The 22,217-nt window shown below is 64.9% G+C and overlaps 2 protein-coding genes across 4 annotated transcripts; one reads left to right on the forward strand and one right to left on the reverse strand.

The window, feature by feature from the left end:
• The first annotated feature begins 819 nt into the window (after positions 1–819).
• LOC149523680 (uncharacterized) lies at positions 820–4,993 on the forward strand. Its single transcript, XM_089781387.1, has 3 exons — positions 820–954; positions 4,193–4,410; positions 4,856–4,993. The coding sequence occupies exons 1-3, from the start codon at positions 937–939 to the stop codon at positions 4,953–4,955; spliced, it is 336 nt and encodes a 111-aa protein (XP_089637513.1). The 5' UTR covers positions 820–936; the 3' UTR covers positions 4,956–4,993.
• A 2,711-nt stretch (positions 4,994–7,704) lies between these two features.
• Positions 7,705–22,044, reverse strand: LOC142831127 (uncharacterized). 3 transcript variants are annotated; one of them, XM_075940683.2, is made up of 6 exons: positions 21,694–22,040; positions 21,207–21,312; positions 19,697–19,798; positions 18,369–19,201; positions 15,894–16,054; positions 7,705–7,954 (listed from the first exon to the last, which is right to left on the reverse strand). In XM_075940683.2, exons 2-6 carry the CDS (start codon positions 21,220–21,222, stop codon positions 7,858–7,860), a joined length of 1,209 nt encoding a protein of 402 aa, XP_075796798.2. In that variant the 5' UTR covers positions 21,223–21,312; positions 21,694–22,040; the 3' UTR covers positions 7,705–7,857. The 3 variants fall into 3 exon arrangements, with proteins under 3 accessions (XP_075796798.2, XP_075796800.2, XP_075796799.2); XM_075940685.2 differs by lacking the exon at positions 19,697–19,798 and having other exon boundaries at positions 21,694–22,044; XM_075940684.2 differs by lacking the exon at positions 21,694–22,040 and having other exon boundaries at positions 21,207–21,456.
• Positions 22,045–22,217: the final 173 nt, after the last annotated feature.

Genomic DNA, 22,217 nt, shown 5'->3' on the forward strand with positions numbered 1-22,217 from the left:
AAGCCGAGCCGTGGAACGTGGACCTGGATTTCCAAACCTCCCGCTCCATGAGCTGTGATTCTGCAGCAGCCCCATGATCCTCCCCCGCTGAGGCGCTCAGCCCAGCAGGGAGTGCGCCTTGTGACCAAGGCTGTCCTGCCGGAAGGCCTGCCCCCCACGTCCGGGCCAGGCTGAGCCCCGCTTCCCTCGGAGGACGTGGATGTACAAAGCCTCCGAGGGCAGAGGGCGCCCAGCAGCACCAAGGGCGCCCAGGCCTCCCACGCGAGAGCGGCCTGGGCTCTGCGCTCGACCTCCACAGCGCCGCAGGCCCAGGCCCGAACCGGCACCCGCCAGCCGCTCCAGGCCTCACGCCCGTGTCAATGGCCCCCAGGCCACTCGGAACAAGGCGGCGCCAAACACGAAGGGCCCTGGGCCGTGGAAGGGGCGGCTCGGCAGGGTCCAGGCTGCACAGCTCAGCGTGTGGGGCAGGCCCGGGGACCAGCTAGTGGGAACGGGGTGCAAGGCTGGGCAAGGTGGGGGGTGGGGGGAGCTTAGCTGGCCCGGCCCAGGAATCGCTGTGAGCTCCTGGCGGCAGGTCGAGCGAGACCCTGGCACTCGTTAGTGGCGGGGGCCTGGAACGAGCAGCCGGGGGCTGGCGAAGCGGCTGCCGCATGGGGCTGGCGTCTCGCTCTCCGGTTTCGGCCCCTCCCTGCTGCCAGCCCAGCTGCCATTGATAACCGACACCCCATCCGGCCAGCTTCCTCCCGGCGGTAAGGTGAGCCGGCCTTGCTTGTCGCACCCCGGGGGGGACACTCGAGCTGGGGTGATGTCAGGGATGGGGGGCTGGCGGAAGGACATGCTGCCTGCCGGGGCCAGCCCGCATATAAGGAGAGGGCGAGAGAGAGCCGCCCGCCGGCACCGCACAGGACCCCGTGGGAGCAGAGCTGCTGCCGCACAATGGCCACCTTTGTTCCGGTAAGGAGCCCGCCTGCTGCCGAGGGAGGGGCAGTGCCCCGGCAGCCAGACCCTGCGGGCAGAGAGCAGGTCTCCACTTGCCCGGCTCCACGCTGCCCAAGGGGCGTGGGGTGGCGACCTCGCTGGCATGTTACGCCACGAGAAGGATCTTCCTGGTGCAGAGCGCCAGCATTGGCACGTGTGTCCACGCAGCCGGAGCCACGGGGCGAGCGTGACTCATGCCCAGCGCGTGGGAGTGGACGCCTGGGCCCCACGCCCGACTCCACACAACCACGCTGCTCCCAGCCTCCGGGCTGTGGGAACGTGGAGCTAGCCCCATGCAGAGGGCAAGTGGCACCCGCTCCACTGGCGCTGGGCACTCGCCTGCCTCCGGGAGCCCCCGGCTGTCACCCGTCAATGGCTGAGAAGCCCTTGGCCAGGCCACGGGAGGCGCCGGGTTCTTCCAGCCCGCCCAGCGATGGCGTCGCTGAGGGGCAGGGATGCCGGCTGGGAGCGGCCTCCTCGGGGGAACGGGCGCTCCCTTCCATTAGCCTTAATGAGAGCCAGAGGTCCAAGCCCCTGGGCGGCAGGGAAATCGCAGCATCCCCCCGGGCTAGCTCTACACTGCAGGCTCTCCCGCCCCGCGGCCCAGTCTAGACGGGGCCCAATGGCGGAAAAGCCTCCTCTCCCGGATCCCTCCCGCGTAGGACGAGGCTCCCCGGAAGAGCACACGCGTTCCTTGGAGGCGGCGGGTTTTCGGGGTAACCCCCCCAATGCAGACGTACCCTGGGGGGCTGCTGAAGTGACCCTCCTCTCGGCAGTGCCATGCTGGGCTGGCCGTGCCCGGCCCACTGGAAACACTCCCCAGCACAGCTCAGCCCCGGGAGGCCACGGGCAGCTGGAGCACGGGGGGCCTGGCTGAAGGGCGCTATGACCGGAGGAGAGGGGGGAGCTGAGCAGACCGGTGGCTGGGACGGGGAGGGCCCCCCGCGTGGTCTACAGGCCCCTTCCTTCCTCCGCCCGACCACCCTTTGCTTCCGTCTTCCCCTGCCACCGTGAGGAGGGATCTGCAGCCTCCCGGGGGCGGGAGTGGTCAGCCTTAGGCCCCCAGGAGCCAGGCTCAGACTCCCCCTCGGCGGCCGAGCCGGTCCTGCCATGGCCACCCCACCCGCACGTGGGCTCTGGAGGCCGTGCCACGCTCTTGGGCCATGCCCTGATACTCGGCTCCTGTAGGCCCGCCAGGGTCAGCGTGTGCCAGGTGATTAATCCCTGCTCCCAGCACGGGTGGCTGGCACCTGCCGAACATGGTGCGCCCTGGGCTGCCCCACCCAGGCAGCGCCCGCCAGCTCCCGTGAGTCGGCACAATCCTATTCAGATAGGGGCCCGGCCGTGAGAAGCCGGGGGCTGAGGCCTGCCCCCTGCTGGGCCTGTCTGCCAATGACAGCTTGCTCCCTGGGCTCGCGAAAAAGAGCCATGGGCAACCGGGCGAGCGCTGGGCCTCCCGTCCCGCCAGGAGAAAACCCGGCCCCCGCTGAGTGGGGCAGCCCCAAGGGAGGAATCGCTGATGTCAGCCACGCAGCGGAAAACCCCGGTGAACTCGGCCGGCTCAGGTGCGCCGCGGCACTGCTCTCCAGCAAGGCGCGTGCTCACGGGTTCTGCAGCCGTTCAGAGTGCGAGGTACGGCGAGGGCATGGCACATTGTGCGGCTGGCTCGACGCGTACGAGAGCTGCGCCCCCCTTACGCCAGCCCGGAGCTCAGCATTGCCCTTGGCCGCTGGCTGGGCTTCGCGCGCCGCGAGCACACGGCGAGGGACAGATGCCGCACTCACCCAATAAGGAACGTGGCCCGGGACTGGCACTGGGCTGTAATTAAGCACACGCCAGCACGCACAGGTCGCGGGGGGAGCCGGGTGAGTCTGTAACTTTAAAAACAAGCAGTCCTGGGGCACCTGAGAGACTGACCAAAACAAGCAGACAGGACCCCGCGTCCTCAGAAGAACTGGAGTGGGGAAAAGGGAACCCAGAATTAAAAGCAGGAAACGAAGGGCAGGAGGAAAAACAAGTCCCTGTCAAGCGCAGTGCCGTGCGAATGAGGCTAACTGAGGCCTGGAATGGCCCACATGTAGCTTTTGCTGGGAGGGAAGGCTGGTTTTATAATGGGAGAGCCAGTTAAAGCCTTGGTCGAAGCCCAGGGAACCAGTGTCAGATTTGCCTATGAAGATCACTTCTGCACTCTCCATAATGGGTTAGTGACATTCCTTTGTAGAAGAATGGCGACTTGTAAATCATGCAGCGCGCAGTCAACCTGTGGAACTCCTCGCCAGAGGAAGCGGGGAAGACCAGGACTTTAACAAGGTTCAAAAAAGAGCTCAATACATTCATGGGGGTTAGGTCCACCAATGGCTGTTAGCCAGGCTGGGCAGGAACAGTGTCCCTGGGCTCTTCTGCAGGTGGGCGACAGGGGAGGCATCATGTGAGGATTCCCGGTTTGCTCCCTCCCTCTGGGGCCCTGGCATTGGCCGCTGTGGGCAGCCAGGACACTGGGCCGGATGGACCGTTGGCCTGACCGAGTCTGGCCGTTCTGAGGCGGTGGCGTAGCGAGGGTGTTATGTGCCCGGGGGGCAAAGGCAAACTGTGCTGAACTGCACAGCGGGGACGGCAGCGGCGCCTGAGCCGGGGCGCTGGGCTCCCAGGCAGGCCTTCGAAATGCCTGCTCCTGCCACCTGGCCCTGCCTCGGCGGCTTGTCTGTAGGGAGCAAGTTGCCTGGCAGCTAAATTGGTGCCCCCCTAGCATGGTGCCCGGGGGCAGCTGCCCCCTTGGCCCCCCATGCTATGCCACTGCTCTGATGTTCTTATGATGCTCAGGAGTGAGCGCCCAGGCAGGCTAGAGCGTCCCTACAGGTCTGTGTGCGCTACAGTCCCAACGTCCGACTCGTGTCCATCTGTCCTTTCCCGTCTCGACAGTCTCTGCGCCAAAGGACAGATGGACACAAGTCGGACGTTGGGACTGGTAACGCACAGACACCTCTAGGGGAACTTTCTAACCCGCCTGGCCCAGCCCGGCGCTGACCCGGGGGCGTGGCCGGCCCAGCCCGGCGCTGACCCGGGGGAGTGGCCAGTATAGCATGGCGCTGACCCGGGGGCGTGGCCGGCCCAGCCCGGCACTGACCCGGGGGCGTGGCCGGCGTAGCCTGGCGCTGACCCGGGGGCGTGGCCGGCCCAGCCTGGCGCTGACGCAGGCCCCTCCTCTTGCCTGCAGTACGCCTCCTGCTCGGGGAACAAGCAAGCCGTGCAGCTGCTGGGCAGGAGCAGCTACTTCTCCCTCTTTGCCAACCCGCCGTGTCTGATCGGCCAGCGCCAGCGCCTGGCCTGCCCGGCCCCGCAGATGACCCTGCGCCAGATCAGCCAGCTCATCCGCGGCCTGAGGCAGCTGAGGCTGCGGGACGCCAAAGAGGCCCAGCTCCCCAGCCCTGCGAGGTGAGGGGGCGGGAGGCCGGGGGCCGTTGGCAGCAGGGAGTTCTCGGCCCACGCATGGCGGCGGCAGGGCCAGTCCACAGCCGCACTCGGCCCGGCCAGCACGCCCAGGGGTGCCCCCGGCTGTGGGTTAATCGCAGGCCCCCTCTCCACGTGCCACTCTGGGGACACGCAGACGTGGCCGCGCCGGGCAGCCAGACCTGCAACCCCACGGGCCCAGCTCTGCCTTGCAGGATCCCCACGGCACTTTGCCCCCCTGGCTGGGTCGCAGGACGCGCCTGGCTGCCTGCGCCAGTGCACCTCCAGCCCAGCAGGTGGGCAAAGGGGGGGGTGACTGCAGGCAAGCCTCGGGCTCCCCACAGCACTGGGGGCAGGACGGGGGGGACCAGCCCTGGCGCACGAGGGGGGTGGGGCATGCCTGACTCTGCTGCCCTCTTCCGTCCTGCAGGAGCCGCTCTGCCAGCGTCTCCACGGGCTCCCCGCCGGCCAGCGGCTGCCTGCGTTGCTGCCAGCGCCGGCGCAGCTGCAGCCCAGCCTGCGAGGGCTGAGGGGAAGGCGCCTGCCGACAGGATAGCCCCAGCGTCTCCGCCCCAGCCTCTCCCCACAGCCCCCTTCCAGCCAGAGCACCTCGAGCCAGCTGCTGTGACCCTCCCCGGAGGGCCGACCCAGCCCCCCAGGCACAGGGGTTAGCGCAGAGCTCCGGGCACCCCACAGGCATGGCAGCCCCACCCCGCGCTGGCTTGGGGCCGCGGCACAGGGAAGGCCTGGATTTGGTGTCGCTGGCTGGTGCGGGGCAGGCACGGCTGGGTCACCCCCACGGCCTGCAGCTCCGGGCCCCAGGCTGTCACCAGAGCCCCCTTCCCCCAGCTTGGCCGCACCCCGCCGTGAGCCAGCAAGTCCTTCCCCTGAGCCTCCTCGCACGCAAGCCCGGCCCTGCCCGCGGCTGCGCCACCAGCCACGTGCGAAACGGGGTGTCGCTTGCACGGCCGGCGCCTCCAATCCCTGCCGCCAGCAACCACCCCTGGCAACCTCGGTGACGCTGCGGGTCTGGCCCGTGCTCAGGGACAGCAGCTACAGCCTGGACGGGACAGGTGGGAGGCAGAGGGCTGCACACCCGTTAGCCGGTAACTACTGCCCAAGCAGCCGCTCCCTTCTGCCCAGCTCTCCCAGCCCCACGCCTCCCCCTCCGCCCGGCCTCCTCTGCAATCCCCAGCCCTGAGATTCCTCCCTGCTCCCCCCGCCGCTGGCCAGCGAGCCCGGCTCCTGCAGGCTCCACGCCTACCCCAGCCCAGCCGGCCCGGTTCCCTCGCACCGGGCTGAGGATGCTAGAGGGCTGGCGGAGGCGTGCCCAGCGCAGGCGCTGCAGCATGGAACTCCCTCCCTGCCCCAGCCGCTGGCTCGCTGCCGAGGGGCTGCCCTCGGTCACTGCAAAGGAAGCTGCAGGGCCCGGTTTGATCTCTGCCCACGCCCAGCCCTGGGCGCCGCGTACACGCCGGCCCAGAGCCTGGCTCTGCCAGCGCCTGCTACCTTGGGCAAGCCACCCCGGCAGAGATTTCAAAGAAGCCTAAGGGAATTAGGGGCCCAACTCCCTTGGGCCTCAGGTTCCCCACCTGCAAATAGGAAGAAAGCGGAGACCCCCAGGGAGCAAGAAGGCAAGTCCATCCAGGGCCGAGCACCAGACGGATGGGGCGAGCCAGGCCAGGAATCGCTGGGTGGGGAATCCCAGGAACCCGGCTGGGGGCAGGAGTGGGAAGGCTGGGAGGTGGCCTGAAGTCTGGTAAATAACAGTGAGAGTGAGAGCTCGGTGGTGCCCGCCCTGCTAGCCCAGCCAGGATAGCACAGGGCCCTGCGGCCACCCCAGGCAGACACGTACCCACGGGGATGCCCTGCAGGAGGGACCAGCGCAGGCTCTGCTCTGGGAGGGCAGGGGGAGAGCAAGGCCCACAGGCCCCTGGAGATGGCCAGGCTCAGGTGGCTGGCAGCTGTACCCGCGTATCTGTACGGCTGCCTGGAACCCCGCCGTGCCCAGGCGCAGCGTGCTTTATGCACACAGGCCCCACAGCCTGCCCCCCGTGGCTGTCGGTGCGCACGTGTCACGCGCTGGGGAAGCTCCAGACAGGAAGTGTCACCCAGTGTATCGGGCTGGAGCATCTGGGCTCCAGGCAAGGCGCCGTGGCGGGTTTTTCCTGCCAGCCCCCGCAGCACTGGAACCCGCCTGCGTCTGGGGCTTTGCCCTGGGAGCGGAGAGTAAACAGGGCTCTTGCTCAGGGGCTTCCGTTTAGGATGGGCAAGCAAACCGCACCACCCTCAGCCGGCTTCTGAAACTGCCCCCCCGAGAGAATACGCGAGCTGTGACCCAGCCAGAGAAACGCTCAGCTCTGACCGGCGGGGTTCTACCCGCAAGAGGGACGAGGCTGAGAAACGGGACTTGGAAAGTGGGGGCTGAATCCCACTGATTGTACTTAATAAAGCCACGTTGGTTTCGCATCGCTCTGTGTCAATGACTATTGGGGGGTGGGGGACACAGCCGCGTGTCTCTCCTTGCTAAAGAGCAAACTCACGCGCTTTCTCTGGGTAAAACCTTACCCAACGCAGCCGGATTTCTCTGGGTTTCGGTCCCTTTCGAAGGCCGTGCTCCTGGGTGCTGGCAAGTCTATAACTGAGCTAGGTCAGGGTCTGTGTTGCTCTGCTGGGGGCTGTTACCCCAACTCTGTCCTTGGCTGGGGGAGAGCAGAGCTTCTGGCCCTGCAGGACAGGGGGGTGGGGTACTCCTGAGCCTGCCCTCCGTGGTATGATCAGAGCATCAGGGAGCAGCCCCAAGGGAATCTGTGATCCAACCCGTCCCAGTAGGGTCAGAAAGGGAATTCCTACAGCCCCCAACTCCCTGCCACCTCCCCCAGGATCAGGCAGGTGTGGGACCCCCTGGGGAAGCACGGCTGTCCATGGCCGTCCCTACAACAGAGCTGTCCAGCAGCTCAGTGCTGGGTGCTCCCTGCAGCCCCAAGGACTCCCGCCCTCTGGCGAGGCTGGGCTGCCCCCTGCAGCAGGCTCCAGCCGGATGCTGTCCCTGTGGTTCCTTGGCCAGGCAGACGGGTTACTGCCGCCGCACTGCATTGCCGCAGGCCCAGAGCGACTAGCACCCCCGCAGTAAAGCCGAGGGGCCAGCCCGCCAAGCTGGGCGAGTGTCTGCTAGGGACGGGCTGGGCCCAATCTCTCCCTGCACTCCTGGCCCAGACACCCGGGGAGCTGCGCCTGAGGCGCACGTACAACCCGCGTTCAGAAAGAAGGAAACAGGAAGGAAGGCTGTGACCTCCAGCGGGTTTATTAGCATGACGTGGGGCGCCGGGCGCCGGCCCCTCGGTACAGACCAGCTTACCTGGACCGTCTCCTTCTGTCAGCCCGGCGAGCACCAGGCACTTGGGACCTGCCCCAAGCCGGGGACCCGTCCTCTCAAGCTAACGCTGCGGGAGAGTCTTGCCCTTCGGTGCCTCGCCACTGCTGAGTGCGCATGCCCGGCTCTGCTCCCACGCCGCCTGCCTGCGTCCGCCTGCGGGCAGAGAGACAGACATGGTGACTGTGGTGGGGGGCATCGCAAAGCGGGGGGCAGGCGACACACCCCGCCAGCAGGCAGACACGTTGACTGTGGTGGGGGGCAGGCGATACACCCCGCCAGCAGGCAGACAAGGTGACTGTGGTGGGGGGCATCGCAAAGCGGGGGGCAGGCGATACACCCCGCCAGCAGGCAGACATGGTGACTGTGGTGGGGGGCAGGCGATACACCCCGCCAGCAGGCAGACATGGTGACTGTGGTGGGGGGCAGGCGATACACCCCGCTAGCAGGCAGACACGGTGACAGCGGCGGGGGGCAGGTGCTACACCCCACCGGCAGGAAGACAGGTGACAGCGGCGGGGGGGGGGCAGGCGCTACACCCCACCAGCAGGAAGACAGGTGACAGTGGTGGGGGGGGGGGCAGGCGCTACACCCCACCAGCAGGAAGACAGGTGACAGCGGCGGGGGGGGGGCAGGCGCTACACCCCACCGGCAGGAAGACAGGTGACAGTGGCGGGGGGGGGGCAGGCGCTACACCCCACCAGCAGGAAGACAGGTGACAGTGGCGGGGGGGGGGGCAGGCGCTACACCCCACCGGCAGGAAGACAGGTGACAGTGGCGGGGGGGGGGCAGGCGCTACACCCCACCAGCAGGAAGACAGGTGACAGTGGCGGAGGGGGGCAGGCGCTACACCCCACCAGCAGGAAGACAGGTGACAGTGGCGGGGGGGGGACAGGCGCTACACCCCACCAGCAGGAAGACAGGTGACAGCGGCGGGGGGGGCAGGCGCTACACCCCACCAGCAGGAAGACAGGTGACAGTGGCGGGGGGGGAGCAGGCGCTACACCCCACCAGCAGGAAGACAGGTGACAGTGGCGGGGGACTGCTGGGGGGTGAGGAGGGTGGGAAGTCGCAGAGCCAGTTTCACAGCACGGTGCCTAGCCCTGGCCCCCACCTGCACTAAGCCTCCCCGCGGCCCAGCCACGGCCCCGCACGGTACAGAGGCCCTAGTGCAGCCGCACTGCCTGTGCTCGGGAGCCCTACGATCCAGAACACACGGCTCCAGGCACCGCGCCGGAGTCCCAGGCCGGGTCCCTCCTACCCAGTGTCTTCTCCGGGCTTCAGACAACATCTGGCTTCCCCACAGAGCCCAGGCCGAGCACCCCAAAGAGCCTCCCCCAGGCACCTGCCGGAGCACATCGCCTGCAGCCCCCCACACCACCCCAGCACTCTCACAGCTCTGTGGGGCAGGGAGTGGGGCTCCGCTCCTGGGGCGCTGGGCATGGTGGGCAGCTCCAAGCCTGCCAGGCGCTGCTTCCCCCCAGCCAGAACGAGAGCATCTCCCAAGGGCCAGTCAGGCGCCCAGGGCCCCACAGCAAGGGCCCTTTCGCCCCACAAGCCAGGCGGGTGCAGACCCGCGTGGCTGCTGAGTGCGGGGGGGTTGGCAGCATTACTGGAGCAGGATGGCTTTGTGACCCGGCACTGGAACACAACCCAGGACCAGGCCGAACGGACCGCAGCCCCGCGCATCTCAGCAAGACTAACACTGCAGCCACAGCCCCTCACACACACGGGGCAACGCTGCTTGGCTCCATGCAGAGGGGTCGGCCTGGCACAAACCCACCTACACGAGTCAGGACTCGGGGGCGGGGGAGAACTAAGTGAAAGCAACAAGCTGAAGTTCTGAGGCCAGGTCTCTACTGCGCCTGGAAGGTCGGCTTACGGGGCACAAGGCCAGCTACAGAAATAACGTACCTTAGGCCGAGCATGGCACCACCTTCATAGCGGAAGGGCGACAGCAGCAAATGCTCCTGTCAGCTTCCCGTACTCCCTGCGAATCGAGGAGTACTGGCGCCGAGGTGAGGTGCCCTCCAAAACCGAACACCGGAAAACTGATCTCCAGCGCATTAACTCTAGGCAAAGCTGAAAACTTCCTCGGCAGACCTGGGATAATCCAGGAGACTTAGGAAGTGAAGTATCATCGGCTACGTCTACACTGCATGATTTTCCGGAAATGCTTTTAATGGAAACGTTTTTCTGTTAAAAGCATTTTCAGAAAAGCGCGTCTAGATTGGCAGGACGCTTTTCCACAAAAGCACTTATTGCGGAAAAGCGGCCGTGGCCAATCTAGACGCGCTTTTCTGCAAAAAAGCCCCAATTGCCATTTTCGCGATCGGGGCTTTTTTGCGGAAAACAAATCTCTGCTGTCTACACTGGCCCTTTTGCGCAAAAGTTTTTCAGAAAAAGACTTTTGCCCGAATGGGAGCAGCATAGTATTTCTGCAAAAGCAGTGACAATCTTACACGAGATCCTCAGTGCTTTTGCGGAAATTCAAGCGGCCAGTGTAGACAGCTGGCAAGTTTTTCCGGAAAAGTGACTGCTTCTCCAGAAAAAGTGGCCAGTCTAGACACAGCCATCGTGTATTGGCCCAACCTGAGGTGTGCGGCTGGAAAGCACGTCCTTTCCACTTACACAAACTGGACCAATAAAAGCTACTGACTCCCCTTCTCCAACTCCTATCCGGGGCCCAACACAGCTACAATGCCGCAAAAGTGGAAATCAGTTTAACTCACAGCCCTGTGAATCCCTCTCTAATCACCTGGGTGTGAAGCGGGAGCCATGCTCTTCGCGTTGCACACTGACGGCTGATTTGGTTAATAAACGTCGTGCGCGGTTTTGCGGGTTTCACTGACTCCCAGCTGCCATCCTAACACAGCTGGACACAAACCTTGAGCAAAGAGCCGATTACCGAGCAGGCTATAGCTCATTCACCATTTTCTCATGTGCTAACACGCACAAGACTGTGAAAATATTAATCATACCATTACTTAAAGAAACGTGTACAACTATCAAACCTTCCTAGGGAGCAAAAACGTAGCCAATCTCAAAGAAATGTTTGATCTATTTCATTGTAAAACAGGGCTACTACTCAACACACGGCCCAGGGGTGGGAACCAAAAGGAGAAGTAGTCAAGACAATGGCCTTCCGTTGACGTGCGTTTTAGTAGTTACATTCCTGGCCTGTCATTGCTCGTTACAAGTGCTGTCATACCGGTGGAAAGCAGCAGAACTGGTTTAAATGGGGCTGGTGTGTTGTGTAATCTGGCCTTAATCTTTGAACTCATGCCCATCACTGTGAAAGACGCTGTTTGCGTATACATTTGCATGTCTATGCAACCGCACTTCAGCTGCGGCCCGGCCCTCGGCCTGTGCTGCAAGCGTCGTTGTGGCCCCCGGGGCGTCCAGAGTTGAGCACCCCTGCTGTAAAATCTCCTTTCCAGGGCTATGCCACATGCGAGAAGGGGCCTCTCCGGAGCTGATTAACATCACTGCTTCCAACAGCCTCGGTTTCCAATCAGTCCAGCTGGCAACGTGCGCGGTCGCCCAGATCCCATTCCGCTGCTCCTGGCTAGCGCCAAGGGGCTGCGCTGCACGTCGGCCCGCCGCTGGAGGTCATGAAAGATGCAGGCGGCAGGGATGTAGCTGCATGCTCCTGGGAGCTAGTTACAGGGCAGGTCAGTAACCCGAGAGCGGCCGTGCGGCTCCAGTTACGGAGCTTGGCGAAGGCGCCGCAGAACAGGCTCAGCCCTGCTCCTTCACCGGAGCCGCTGGGGTGGGCTTGAGCTTCGGCTGCACCTACTGTGGGGCGGAGCTTCCTCAACTGTCCCAATCCCGGAGGTGCTGACAGGGCTGGGCCTGCCGGGAGGCCCCCTCCAGCCAGCCCACCCAGGGAGGGACTAAGAGAAGGGAGTGTGGCCTCGTGAGCCCGTTTGCCCCGCCCCATCCGCTCCAACCCGGCACTGCCCTAGTCCGGCCTCTTCCCTTCACCAGCTCTCCACGGGATCCTGATCTCCCTCCCACCACTGGCTCCCTGTCCCAGTCCCCCCACGCTCCTCCTTCCTCCTCTCTCCCTGCGCCCGCACTCCCTGGTTCCCCATCTCCCTTCCCAGCCAGGCCGCCTTCCCCTGCAACGCCTGGTTCTAGCCCAGCCTCAGTCCCAATGTACCTCGCTGGCTTCCAGACCCAGTTCCTGTTCCCTTGCTTTAGGCTGTGCCCTTCCCTCCCTGCTGCCTGGTTTCTCCCAGGGGAGCGCCGAGAGCAAAGGGGCTTCCTGCTTCGATTCCTGAGCCCAGACAGAGCAGGAACTGCAAGGGAGGGAAAGCCTGACCTGCAGGTGCCTGCGGCACGCCTGGCATGGACGGGCTCCTCTCAGATCTCGGCACGACCTGAGAGCTGAAATTTAACATACAGGCAGTCCCCGATTACTTACGTCGGATCCGTACTTACGAACGGGGCTTTTCTCGCCCCAGAGGACGCGGGCGGCAGGACCGCCCAGACACGCTGCGGTCCTGCCGCCCGCGTCCTCCGGGGCGAGAAAAGCGGCTCCGTGTTTCCCTGGTCCGCTTGGGGGGGGCCCCCAGCAGACCAGGGAGACACGGAGCAAAGCCGCGGAGGACGCGGGCGGCGGGGCCGTGGCGTATCTGGGCGGTCCCGCCGCCCGCATCTCCCTGGTCTGCAGGGGGGCAGGGGGCACAGCTAGTGCATCCCCTCCCCCCAGCAGACCAGGCTTTTCTCACAGACGCCTGTGGTAGAGCAGCTGGGGTGCTGCCGGGTTGGTCCCCGCAGCATCGAGGAGCGGCGCTAGTGGACCAACCCAGCAGCACCCCAGCTGCTCTGCCCCAGGTGTCCCCAAGTCAGCCGCTGCTGAAACTGACCAGTGGCTGACTACAGGAAGCCCGAGGCAGAGTTGCTCTGCCCCGGGCTTCCTGGAATCAGCCGATGGTCAGTTTCAGCAGCGGCTGACTTGGGGACACCTGGGGTAGAGCAGCTGGGGTGCTGCCAGGTTGGTCCCCGCAGCATCGAGGTGCAGCGCTGTGGGGACCTACCCGGCAGCACCCCAGCTGCTCTGTTCCAGGCGTCCAGATTCAGCCGCTGTTGAAACTGATCAGTGGCTGATTCCAGGAAGCCCGGGGCAGAGCAACTCTGCCTCGGGCTTCCTGTAGTCAGCCCCTGGTCAGATTCAGCAGCGGCTGAATCTGGACGCCAGTTCCGACTTACGTACAAATTCAACTTAAGAACAAACCTACAGTCCCTATCTTGTACGTAACCCGGGGACTGCCTGTACTCACTTTTACTTATGGGGCTGCATGTCGGGAGAGGAAGGGGGCAGCTAGGGCAGGCTGGATACGGTGGCCATGTTTCCTGACCCAGCTGCAGCTGGGGAGAACAGTTCAATTGAAATGACCAAACAGACGGAGTGTTTTCACTTTCTCGTTACTTTACCAAAGTTCATTTGAAAGTAAAATATGAGCGTGTCCAACACACAAGCTTTCAGTGTTTTCTTTATGGTGGGATGGGGACCCGTTTTTGGGTCGGGGGCCAGTGACCCACAGAAAAATCAGGTGAGGACCACACAAGTGAGAAGCAAAAAGACTCCTCAAATGCCCAACCTACACCGATGTGGGCCCAGCTGAGACACCTCACTGCTCTGGCGCTCCAGCCCCATGGGGACACGGAGGACCGAGGTTCAAGGCTTCCCATAGGCCACATTTACTTTTGGAGTTACTGGATTTTATGGACTCCGGGGTTCAGTGTGCAGGACAGGACTGCCAGTGTGGGGGACAGGGATGGGGTGCAGAAGGGGGAGAGGCAAGGTCTGGATGGGCAGTAGGGTGCGGAAGCAGGCTGGGATCTGGCTGGGAGAGGGAGCAGGAGCAACGGTGGATGCAGGAGCAGGGTGGGGGTAGGTGTCTGGTCAGGAGGGAGGGTGCAGGAACAAGGGAGAGTGTTGGAGCACGCTGGGGTGAGGGGTCCTGGCGGGGGGAAGGGGATTGGGATGTGGGGGTCTGGGCATGAGGGGGGACGTTTACCTGGCTTTGCCCCACCCCACACAGCAAGGATCCGGGCGCAGAAGGGAGGCTCGCGATGAAACCCGAGCGGGGCAAAGGGAGAAAAGGAAACGAGTCACATGGGGTGAGGTGGCGAAACTGACCGGCTCAGGAAGCCACTGCAGGCAGGAAAGTGGCAGGGTCCCAAGGGACCGGACTTGATGCTCACACGCGTGGGAAGGGGCTTAATCCAGCCTCCCAGCTAGGAGCAGGGACGGATGCGACGGCTCACACCCCTAGCTAGGGGAGCAGGAGACCTATCGCGGGGGCAGAGGACGCCCTCTGCTACTACCTACCCCAAAGCACCCGCCCTCGGCTCTGACCGTCTGGCGGTTCCCGTGCTGCCCGCATCGCATAGCGCAGCGAATGGCTCTAGCACCGGGGCAGACCGGGGAATGCCTGCCGGTTACCTGGGGGCCTGGCTGCGCCCCACCCGCTGCTCCAACCCGGCCACGCCCTGCGGGATCCCGGTTAGCCGTTCCACTAAACCGCTTCACGGGGATTTGCCATCCCTAGTGCGTGGCGCTGCGCCATGGGAATGCGCCAGGAGGAACAGACTGCTTCCCGCCAGGGCGGGCTCAGCACAGTGGGCGCTGCGAGGGCTCCTGTCAGCACCCCCTCCCTTCCAGGGCAGGGATCTCTTTCGGTCCCCAGGCTCCTCTAGGATTTCACAGCAGCCTCCGAAACAATTGGAGGGGCCCTGCCACTCCCCACACTTGGGCTACCTGAGCCACCTTCCTGGGTTACAGCAGCCCGCGGTGACAGCCACGCGGCCAGGTGACAGCAGCCTTGGAGGGACGGGGGACACAGCTGGGCGTACGGCCCGGAACACTCTGCCTGGCTCCTGGAACTCTTCCCCCACCCCCCAGGAGCTGGGGGGCCCAGCACAAGGCGAGAGGAGGCACCAGTGGCCCAGCAGCGGAGCCCGTGGAGCAAATCCGCAGGCCCCACAGGCGGAGACAATTCTCTCCCAGGAGCGTTCACTCGGCAGCCTGAGGGCCCTGGTGATGCAAACCCCGACCTGGGCCTGCTCTAGGGATGCGAAATAGCCACGACTGACTAGCCCAGTAACTCATGAATTCTCACTGGTCACTTGACCGGTGTCTGGTGCCCAGGGGCGGGGCCGGCAGCCAGTGCGCTCCGGCCCCACTCCCGAGAAGCCCCCTGCCACTCCGCACTGCTGCCTCTGTATCAGGCAGGATACAGCCGGTCCACGAGGGGAGTCAGTTTAAACACAGCCCCCGCGTGGACCGGCTCCATTGCCCCGCTGCTGCATCTGACCCAGCGGCAGCACCGCAGGGTGGGACCAGCCTGTCTGGGGGCTGAGCTGCCCACCACCCAGCTCCTACACACTTTCAGCGCAGAGCCCCAGCCGGGGAGGTCCCGGACTGTGCTACGGAGCCCTGCCGGGGGGGGGGGAGGGGGGAGGGAAATGCAGGCCGTCTGCGCATTAACCGATAAACCTGCTGCTGATTGGGTCACTGACTTCAGTATCCCCTCCCTTGCCTGCTTGTGCCCGGGGTGCAGCACTGCCTTCACGAGCGCTCGCCCCACCAGCTGCTGCTAGCAACCCTCCTGCCCTCCCGCTGGCGAGGGGTCGGGCCGGGGGCTGAGGCTGCAGCCGGGGGTGGGCTCTGCAGGGATGCAGGCTCGGTAGGAAGTTTGGGCGCGGAAGGGCTTTGGGGTACCAACGGCACTTACCACGGCTCCCTGTGGGCCCCAGGAGAAGGGACGGCCAAGGGGATTCCACACGCTGCCCTTCGCCTGCACTCAGGCTGGGACCGTGAGAAACCCACCTGGCCACCCTTCTGCAGGCAGGGCTCGCAGGGGCCCGGGACTGCCCCAGCTTCACAATGCTGGCATGGAGGACAAAGCGGCTCCAGGGCTGAGCTGCAATCACTGCCGGGTGTGCCCCGTGCTCGAGAGCTTGGCTGCTCGTGGGCGGTGCCATGCGGCTAACTCTGGGTTACCGCGGGAGCGAGCACGGCACAGCCTGGCCCGGGCTGGGAGTTACAGGGAGGGGCCCTTCCCGGCAGGCAATGCCTTACCTGGGCTGTGCAGCTGGGGGGCCGGCGGGGCTCCTCCCGTGCATTCTGGCTTGGTGGCGCTGCAGGTGGTGCTTCTGGCGGAAGGCGTAGCCACAGGTGGGGCATTCAAAGCGCCCTGGAGTGACATGGGCTTGCAGGTGGGCTCTCAGCAAAACCTCGCTCTGCAGGCAAAAGGCACACGTAGTGCACGAGAACACCCGGCAGGGCGGGCTGCGCGCACGAGAACACCCGGCAGGGCAGGCTGCGCGCACGAGAACACCCGGCAGGGCGGGCTGCGCGCACGAGAACACCCGGCAGGGCGGGCTGCGCGCACGAGAACACCCGGCAGGGCGGGCTGCGCGCACGAGAACACCCGGCAGGGCAGGCTGCGCGCATGAGAACACCCGGCAGGGCAGGCTGCGCGCACGAGAACACCCGGCAGGGCAGGCTGCGCGCACGAGAACACCCGGCAGGGCAGGCTGCGCGCACGAGAACACCCGGCAGGGCGGGCTGCGCGCACGAGAACACCCGGCAGGGCGGGCTGCGCGCACGAGAACACCCGGCAGGGCGGGCTGCGCGCACGAGAACACCCGGCAGGGCAGGCTGCGCGCACGAGAACACCCGGCAGGGCGGGCTGCGCGCACGAGAACACCCGGCAGGGCAGGCTGCGCGCACGAGAACACCCGGCAGGGCGGGCTGCGCGCACGAGAACACCCGGCAGGGCAGGCTGCGCGCACGAGGACACCCGGCAGGGCGCACCAACGGGCGCACGAGGACCCCCGGCAGGGCAGGCTGCGTGCACGAGAACACCCGGCAGGGCGGGCTGCGTGCACGAGAACACCCGGCAGGGCGGGCTGCGCGCACGAGGACCCCCGGCAGGGCGCACCAACGCGTGCACAGGGTGGACCAACGCGGGACGGACGGTGCGTCATGCTGAATGACTCTGGACTCTCTGGGCAGGACCGGGGGAGGGATGTGGAGCCTTTCACACAGGGCTGTCCCAAGGGGGGGTGGGGCAACCCCCCCACTGCAAACCTTCCCCACGCCCCACCCTCTTGTCCCCTCCCCTGACCAACATGGCCCAGGGGACCAGAGAGCCTGGCATGCTGGCAGCAGGGGCGCTCTGCTTCCCGCCGCCCTGTCCACTCTATGGACGAGGGGGTCCTGGGAATTCCGGGGGCCACCCGCGTGGTGAATCTGCATCAGGCCCCTGGAATCCCTCCGGTCCCTCCTGTTTGTAGGACAGGCAGGGAGGGCGCTGCAGGGCTGATGGACAGAACGGCTCCGCTCTCACCTCTAGGGGCGAGCCCAGCTGGGCCACGGCTGCCCTCTTAGTGCTGGAGGCCCGTGTGAACCTTGTGCTGGTCCCACACCCGCAGCCCCCTGTCCGTGCAGCCCCACGGCCTAGGACCGGATGGGCTGCCCTCCAGGCTGCCCGCGAGGGGCGACACGCTGGCGGGGCAGAGCCAGGAGACAGCTGCCATTGCTACGGGCCAGGCAGGCAGAGGCTCCAGTGTCCAGGGATGCGAGTACCCCCGTGCCCTGGTCACTCCCCACTGCAGCGAGAAAGGCTCGTCCCTGGCCAGTGGCTGGCCGGGTCGGGCCGCGCTGCCCAGACGAGGGCCTCTGAGCACAAGGCAGCCAGACGCAGCCGCCACCAGCCCGCCAGGGAGTCCCGTGCCGTCCCCTGGGCAGGAGGACTGGCTACAGCGACAGCCCTGGAACTCACTGCACAGCAGCTCTTCCCAGGGTTTGCCCAGCACCTCCTCGCTGGTGGGCCGGGGCACCTGGGGAGGTGCCAACGGGCAGTGGGCAACGCACTGGGAGGAAGCCCGGCCCCACCCCCAACCCCATAGCGGTGGGGAAGGCAGAGGAGTGAGAGGTTTCTAACAAGGTGCTGGACCTGCCAGCATCTGTCTCCACCAAACCAGAATCTCTCCCTCCGCCCTCAGCTGCTGGGAGCCTCCTGCCTCTTCCCCTCCAGCCTGCGGCGTGTCTGCCTGTCTCTCCGGAGCAGCCCCTCCTGCTGCCCGCAAGCCTCAGCTGTCTCCCCAGTGCTGGTTGAGGGGCGAAGACGCTCCAGCGCAGCCTCACCCTTCAGCCCTTTGCTCGCTGGCCCCAGAGCCGAGTTCTCGACTGCTCTGGGAGGGCAGCGAGGTGGCCCACTACGCACGGTGCTGTTCTGGGCTCTGGCCAGAGCCTGCTTGTGCAGCCCAGTGGGGCCAGGCACAGTGGGAGTGCTCCAGAGGGGGAGCTGAGCTCAGGGAGCTCCCAGGCAAGAGCAATGGCACCACTATTGGGCACCAATGCGTGGAAGTGGGCGAGAAACACAGCCTTCCAGCCCCACGCCACCCAGAGCCCCCAGCCTGGCAGGAAAGGGCCTCGGAGTGGGCGCTGGGAGCCTGGGGAGGCTTTAGGACGCAGCAGGGGGTCGAGTCCCCTCCCACTGCCTCTGACCGGCACGCGCTGTAACAGCCAGAGAGGACCTGGGCCTACCTTAAACCTCCAGCCGCAGTGCGGGATGCTGCAGCCGTAGGGCCGCTTGGCGTCGTGCACCCTCATGTGCTTGCTGAGCGTGGAGCGGTCTGGGTAGGCGCAGAGGCAGACCTGGCAGGTCACGGCCCCCTGGCGGTGCTCCTGCCGATGCAGCCGGGCTACCGCGCTGACGGCTGACTGGAAGCCGCACTGCTGGCACTGGTGCAGTCGCCGCGGCGAGGCTGGGCGCTGCCTGCTGCAGCCTGCTTGGTGGCTCTGGGCGTGACGCTGCAGCAGGCGCTTTCCAGCAAAGCCCTTCTTGCACACTGGGCAAACCAACTCCCGCCCACGGGGTCTTTCCAGAGGCCTCCCAGATCCCTGCGGCTGGGAGCCACTCTCATGCCCCCTCAAGTTCACACCCGCCTCGTAGTCAGCCACGCTCATGACTCTCCCAGCCCCCTGCAATGACCCCTGGGGTGGCGGCAGGCACTCGGCACCGGGGTGCCTGGTACGCACATGGCCAACGAGCCCCTCCTTGGAGTAACACTGCTGGGCACAGTGCAGGCACTTTAAGACCATCCGGCCATAATCAAACGCTCGCCCCTTGACGGTCTCTGTGGTCAGGATGAAGTGAATGTCTGGGCCTGGATCCGCTGGCTCGGTGCTGGGCAGCTCAGGCTCTGGCGCTGCCTGGGGGCCAGCTGGCGAGGCGGGGCGGGCAGCCGTGCTGTCCCGGGCGCTGGGGCCCAGCGGCTGCAGCTGGTGAAAGGTGCGACAGTGGTAGAGGAGGACGGTGTGGGAGGAGAAGGTTCTCGCGCACAGCTCGCAGCTGTAGACACTGCCAGCCTGCACATCTGGGGAAGGGAGAGAGTCACACACTGGAGGGGAAGCATTGAAAGAGGGTCTGAGCCTCAGGGGAGCGACGGCTCGGGAGGGTTCGCCAGCCTATAGCCACCCTACCTGCCGGGGAGGCACTTGCCAGGGGATGCGGTGAAGGCCAGGACCGTAACAGGGTTCAAAGAGAGCTAGATACAGTCATGGGGGTTGGGTCCGTCAATGGCTGTTAGCCAGGATGGGTAGAAATGGTGTCCCCAGCCTCTGTCTGGGAATGGGAATCACTGGAGGATTCCCTGTTCTGTTCCCTCCCTCTGGGGCACCTGGCATTGGCCGCTGTGGGCAGACCGGACCCTGGGCTGGATGGGCCGTTCCTATGTTCTTAAGTGCGCCTGGCGGGGAAGCCCAGCGCCGACACCAGGAGCCAAGCGTAGACACGTGCAAGCAACGGCTCAGCAGTACGCTAGAGCGAGGCAGGCCAACTGCTTTTGTAGTGCAGGCATGGCTTGACTTACGGTGAGTTTTATGCAGAATGAAGGGCATTAGCTCGGAGAACTGGCGCAGACACGTCCCACACACCAAGGTATCATGCTCCACGCTCCTGCCGGGGCCCTGGCCTGCATGCAAGGAGGCAAAGCAGAAGGACCCTTACACTGGGATAGGGAAAAGGCCTGCCTCCTCCCCATGGCCAGTGGCTACAAAGCACTGGCATGGCTAAGCAAGACTGCCCCGCAAGACAACAGGGCTGGAAGAGCAAAGTCCCCAGCCTTTCCTCATGCTGCAAAGAGCCTCTGTGTGCAGCAGAAGTTCCTGATACCAGTTACAGGACCCCTCACACAGACAACGCATCTTCACTGGCCCCTCAGGCTCAGCCTGCAGCATGAAGGAAGAAGGCGCCTGACCCGAGCGGAGAGTCAGGAGCCGAGCACTGAGGTGAGAGTGGGGGAAGGCAGGGACAAGAAGCAAGGGTGGGGAGAGAACAGGGACAAGGAGCCCAGCAGGAGACTGGGATGACAAGAATAAATGAGAAGAGCCGGAGCAGATGGGGTGAGGGCTTTCTCAGTTCAGTTTAGTTTTTAAAAACTCACGGGACATAACAGGGCAGTGGTGTTACATTTAACATACATAGTAGGGATTCTTAAAAAAAAAAAAAGTGAGAGAATATTCCTGTATCTTTAAAGGTTTTTTTTTTAATTTGGTGTTTGTTCCTTGTCAAGTTCTCTGAAGATCTATGGATTGGCTGTTAATTTTTTAAGTGACGAGACTTTTTTATTGGTTTTTGTCCAAAACGTCCTGTAATGTTATTTTTATCACTACGTTTTGTGTACTATATCTGTCTATCTTTCTATATATAGATATATAAATATATAATGCATGGTTCTTCGCACTCCATCCACCGCTAATTTGGCTCTCCGTCTCTAACTTGTTGGCCACCTCTGGCTTAGAACCAGTGTTCCCTGTAAGTTGAGCACTTGGACAGATGCCTGGGAGATTCAGGTGTTGCCCAGCTGACTGGCAGAGCGCCCACAGCCGGCAGCATGAGTTTCTAGTGGTAGTTCACATCTGCACATACCTCAGTGCACAGAACAAATTTTATTCTGCGCATGGATGGAAAAAAACGAGAGGGAACATTGCTTAGAACACAGGCTTCCTGAATCTCAGAATTCCTTTACCCTCAGCTGAACGAGGGAGTGCTCCTAGGAAAAAGCTAGCATGCCACCACCTCGTCAAAGCCTGTATCTTAACTGTGGCCACAAAGAGGTTGAACTAAATTTGCACTTCAATTCTGGCACATCAGCACCTGACCCTGCCAACTTAAAGTTCTTGTAAAGCAGGCTTCAGGGTGGGGAGGCTGTAAACGGGTTCTGCTGGCGGCGTGTCCGTGAGGGAACGGAGGGGCTCAGGGATGAGCACTGCCCTGGCGCTGGCTCACTGCACCACTGGCATCGCACATCCTCAGCGGACAGGCAGAGCTGGCAGCCTCGGCCCGGCACCAGCCTCTGCTGCTGAGGCGCCGCAACTCACCAGCCCGCTCCGACATCGCCAATGAGCCTTCTTCAGCCAAGGCGGGTGCTGCCTCTCGGCGCCTGCCCCGCCACCAGCCCGGAGCCAGGCCACGCTGCCAAGGCACCTACCGGCACAGGAGAGAGCCGGGTAAGCAGGACAGGGGGCCCCTCGCGGGAACAGCGCCCTGCGCCCCCGCCCGCCCCCACCCGCCGCCGAGCAGCGCCCCGTGGAAACCGGCGGAACCGCCCCGCCAAGGGAAGGGGCCGTAGCCAGGCAGCTGCCCCCCCCGGCCCCCTCCCCCCCCGGCCCGGCCCCCCCAGGCCCGGCGCTGCCCGGCTCCCCCCCCCCCCCGGCCCGGCGCTGGAGGGGGCTCTGCCCCGCACCCCCGCGCACGGGCCGAGCGACCCCCCCGCTGCCGGCGCAGACCCGGCCCGGGGGGACTCATGGGGGGGGGTCCCTGCTGGGGGGGGGGGAGGGGCGGGGACCCATGGGGGGGGGCACGCACCACCCGCCGGGGATCACGCGTCTCCGAACCGCCGCGCTAAGCAACGTGAGCGCGACTACTTCCGCCTCACGCGCGGCTACTTCCGCCTCACGCCGCAGGAGAAGGCGGGGCCCACCGCGCGCATGCGCCGCCCACCTCCCCGGGCGGCTTAGCAGGCTGCGTTGGGGCGGGGCTTTGTGCGCTGCTCCTCCCCCCCCCCCAGCAAAGTCTCTCCGTTCCCATTGGCTGGTTTCTGGCCAATAGGAGCTGAGAGATGCTGCTGGGGGCGGGGACAGCGCACAAAGACCCCAGCGCTGGGCACAGCCAGCTGTTTGGAGCAGCCCGGGGGCTGCTGCGGGGTCCAGTCCCCCCCCCCCCCCATAGCAAGCAGGTGCAAGGGACAAGCCCCCCTCCCCCCGTTACTGCACACCCCCACATGCGTCCGGGGAAGAGAGTCAGCTCTTTGGGGCTGCAGCCCTCCGTGTGCATCTAAGCCTGGTACCAGGGCACAGCCTGGGCCTCGGCCCAGCCACACAGGATGGGTA

The sequence above is a fragment of the Pelodiscus sinensis genome, chromosome 12, assembly GCF_052426305.1.
Source record: "Pelodiscus sinensis isolate ZL-2025 chromosome 12, ASM5242630v1, whole genome shotgun sequence".
NCBI lineage: Eukaryota > Metazoa > Chordata > Testudines > Trionychidae > Pelodiscus > Pelodiscus sinensis.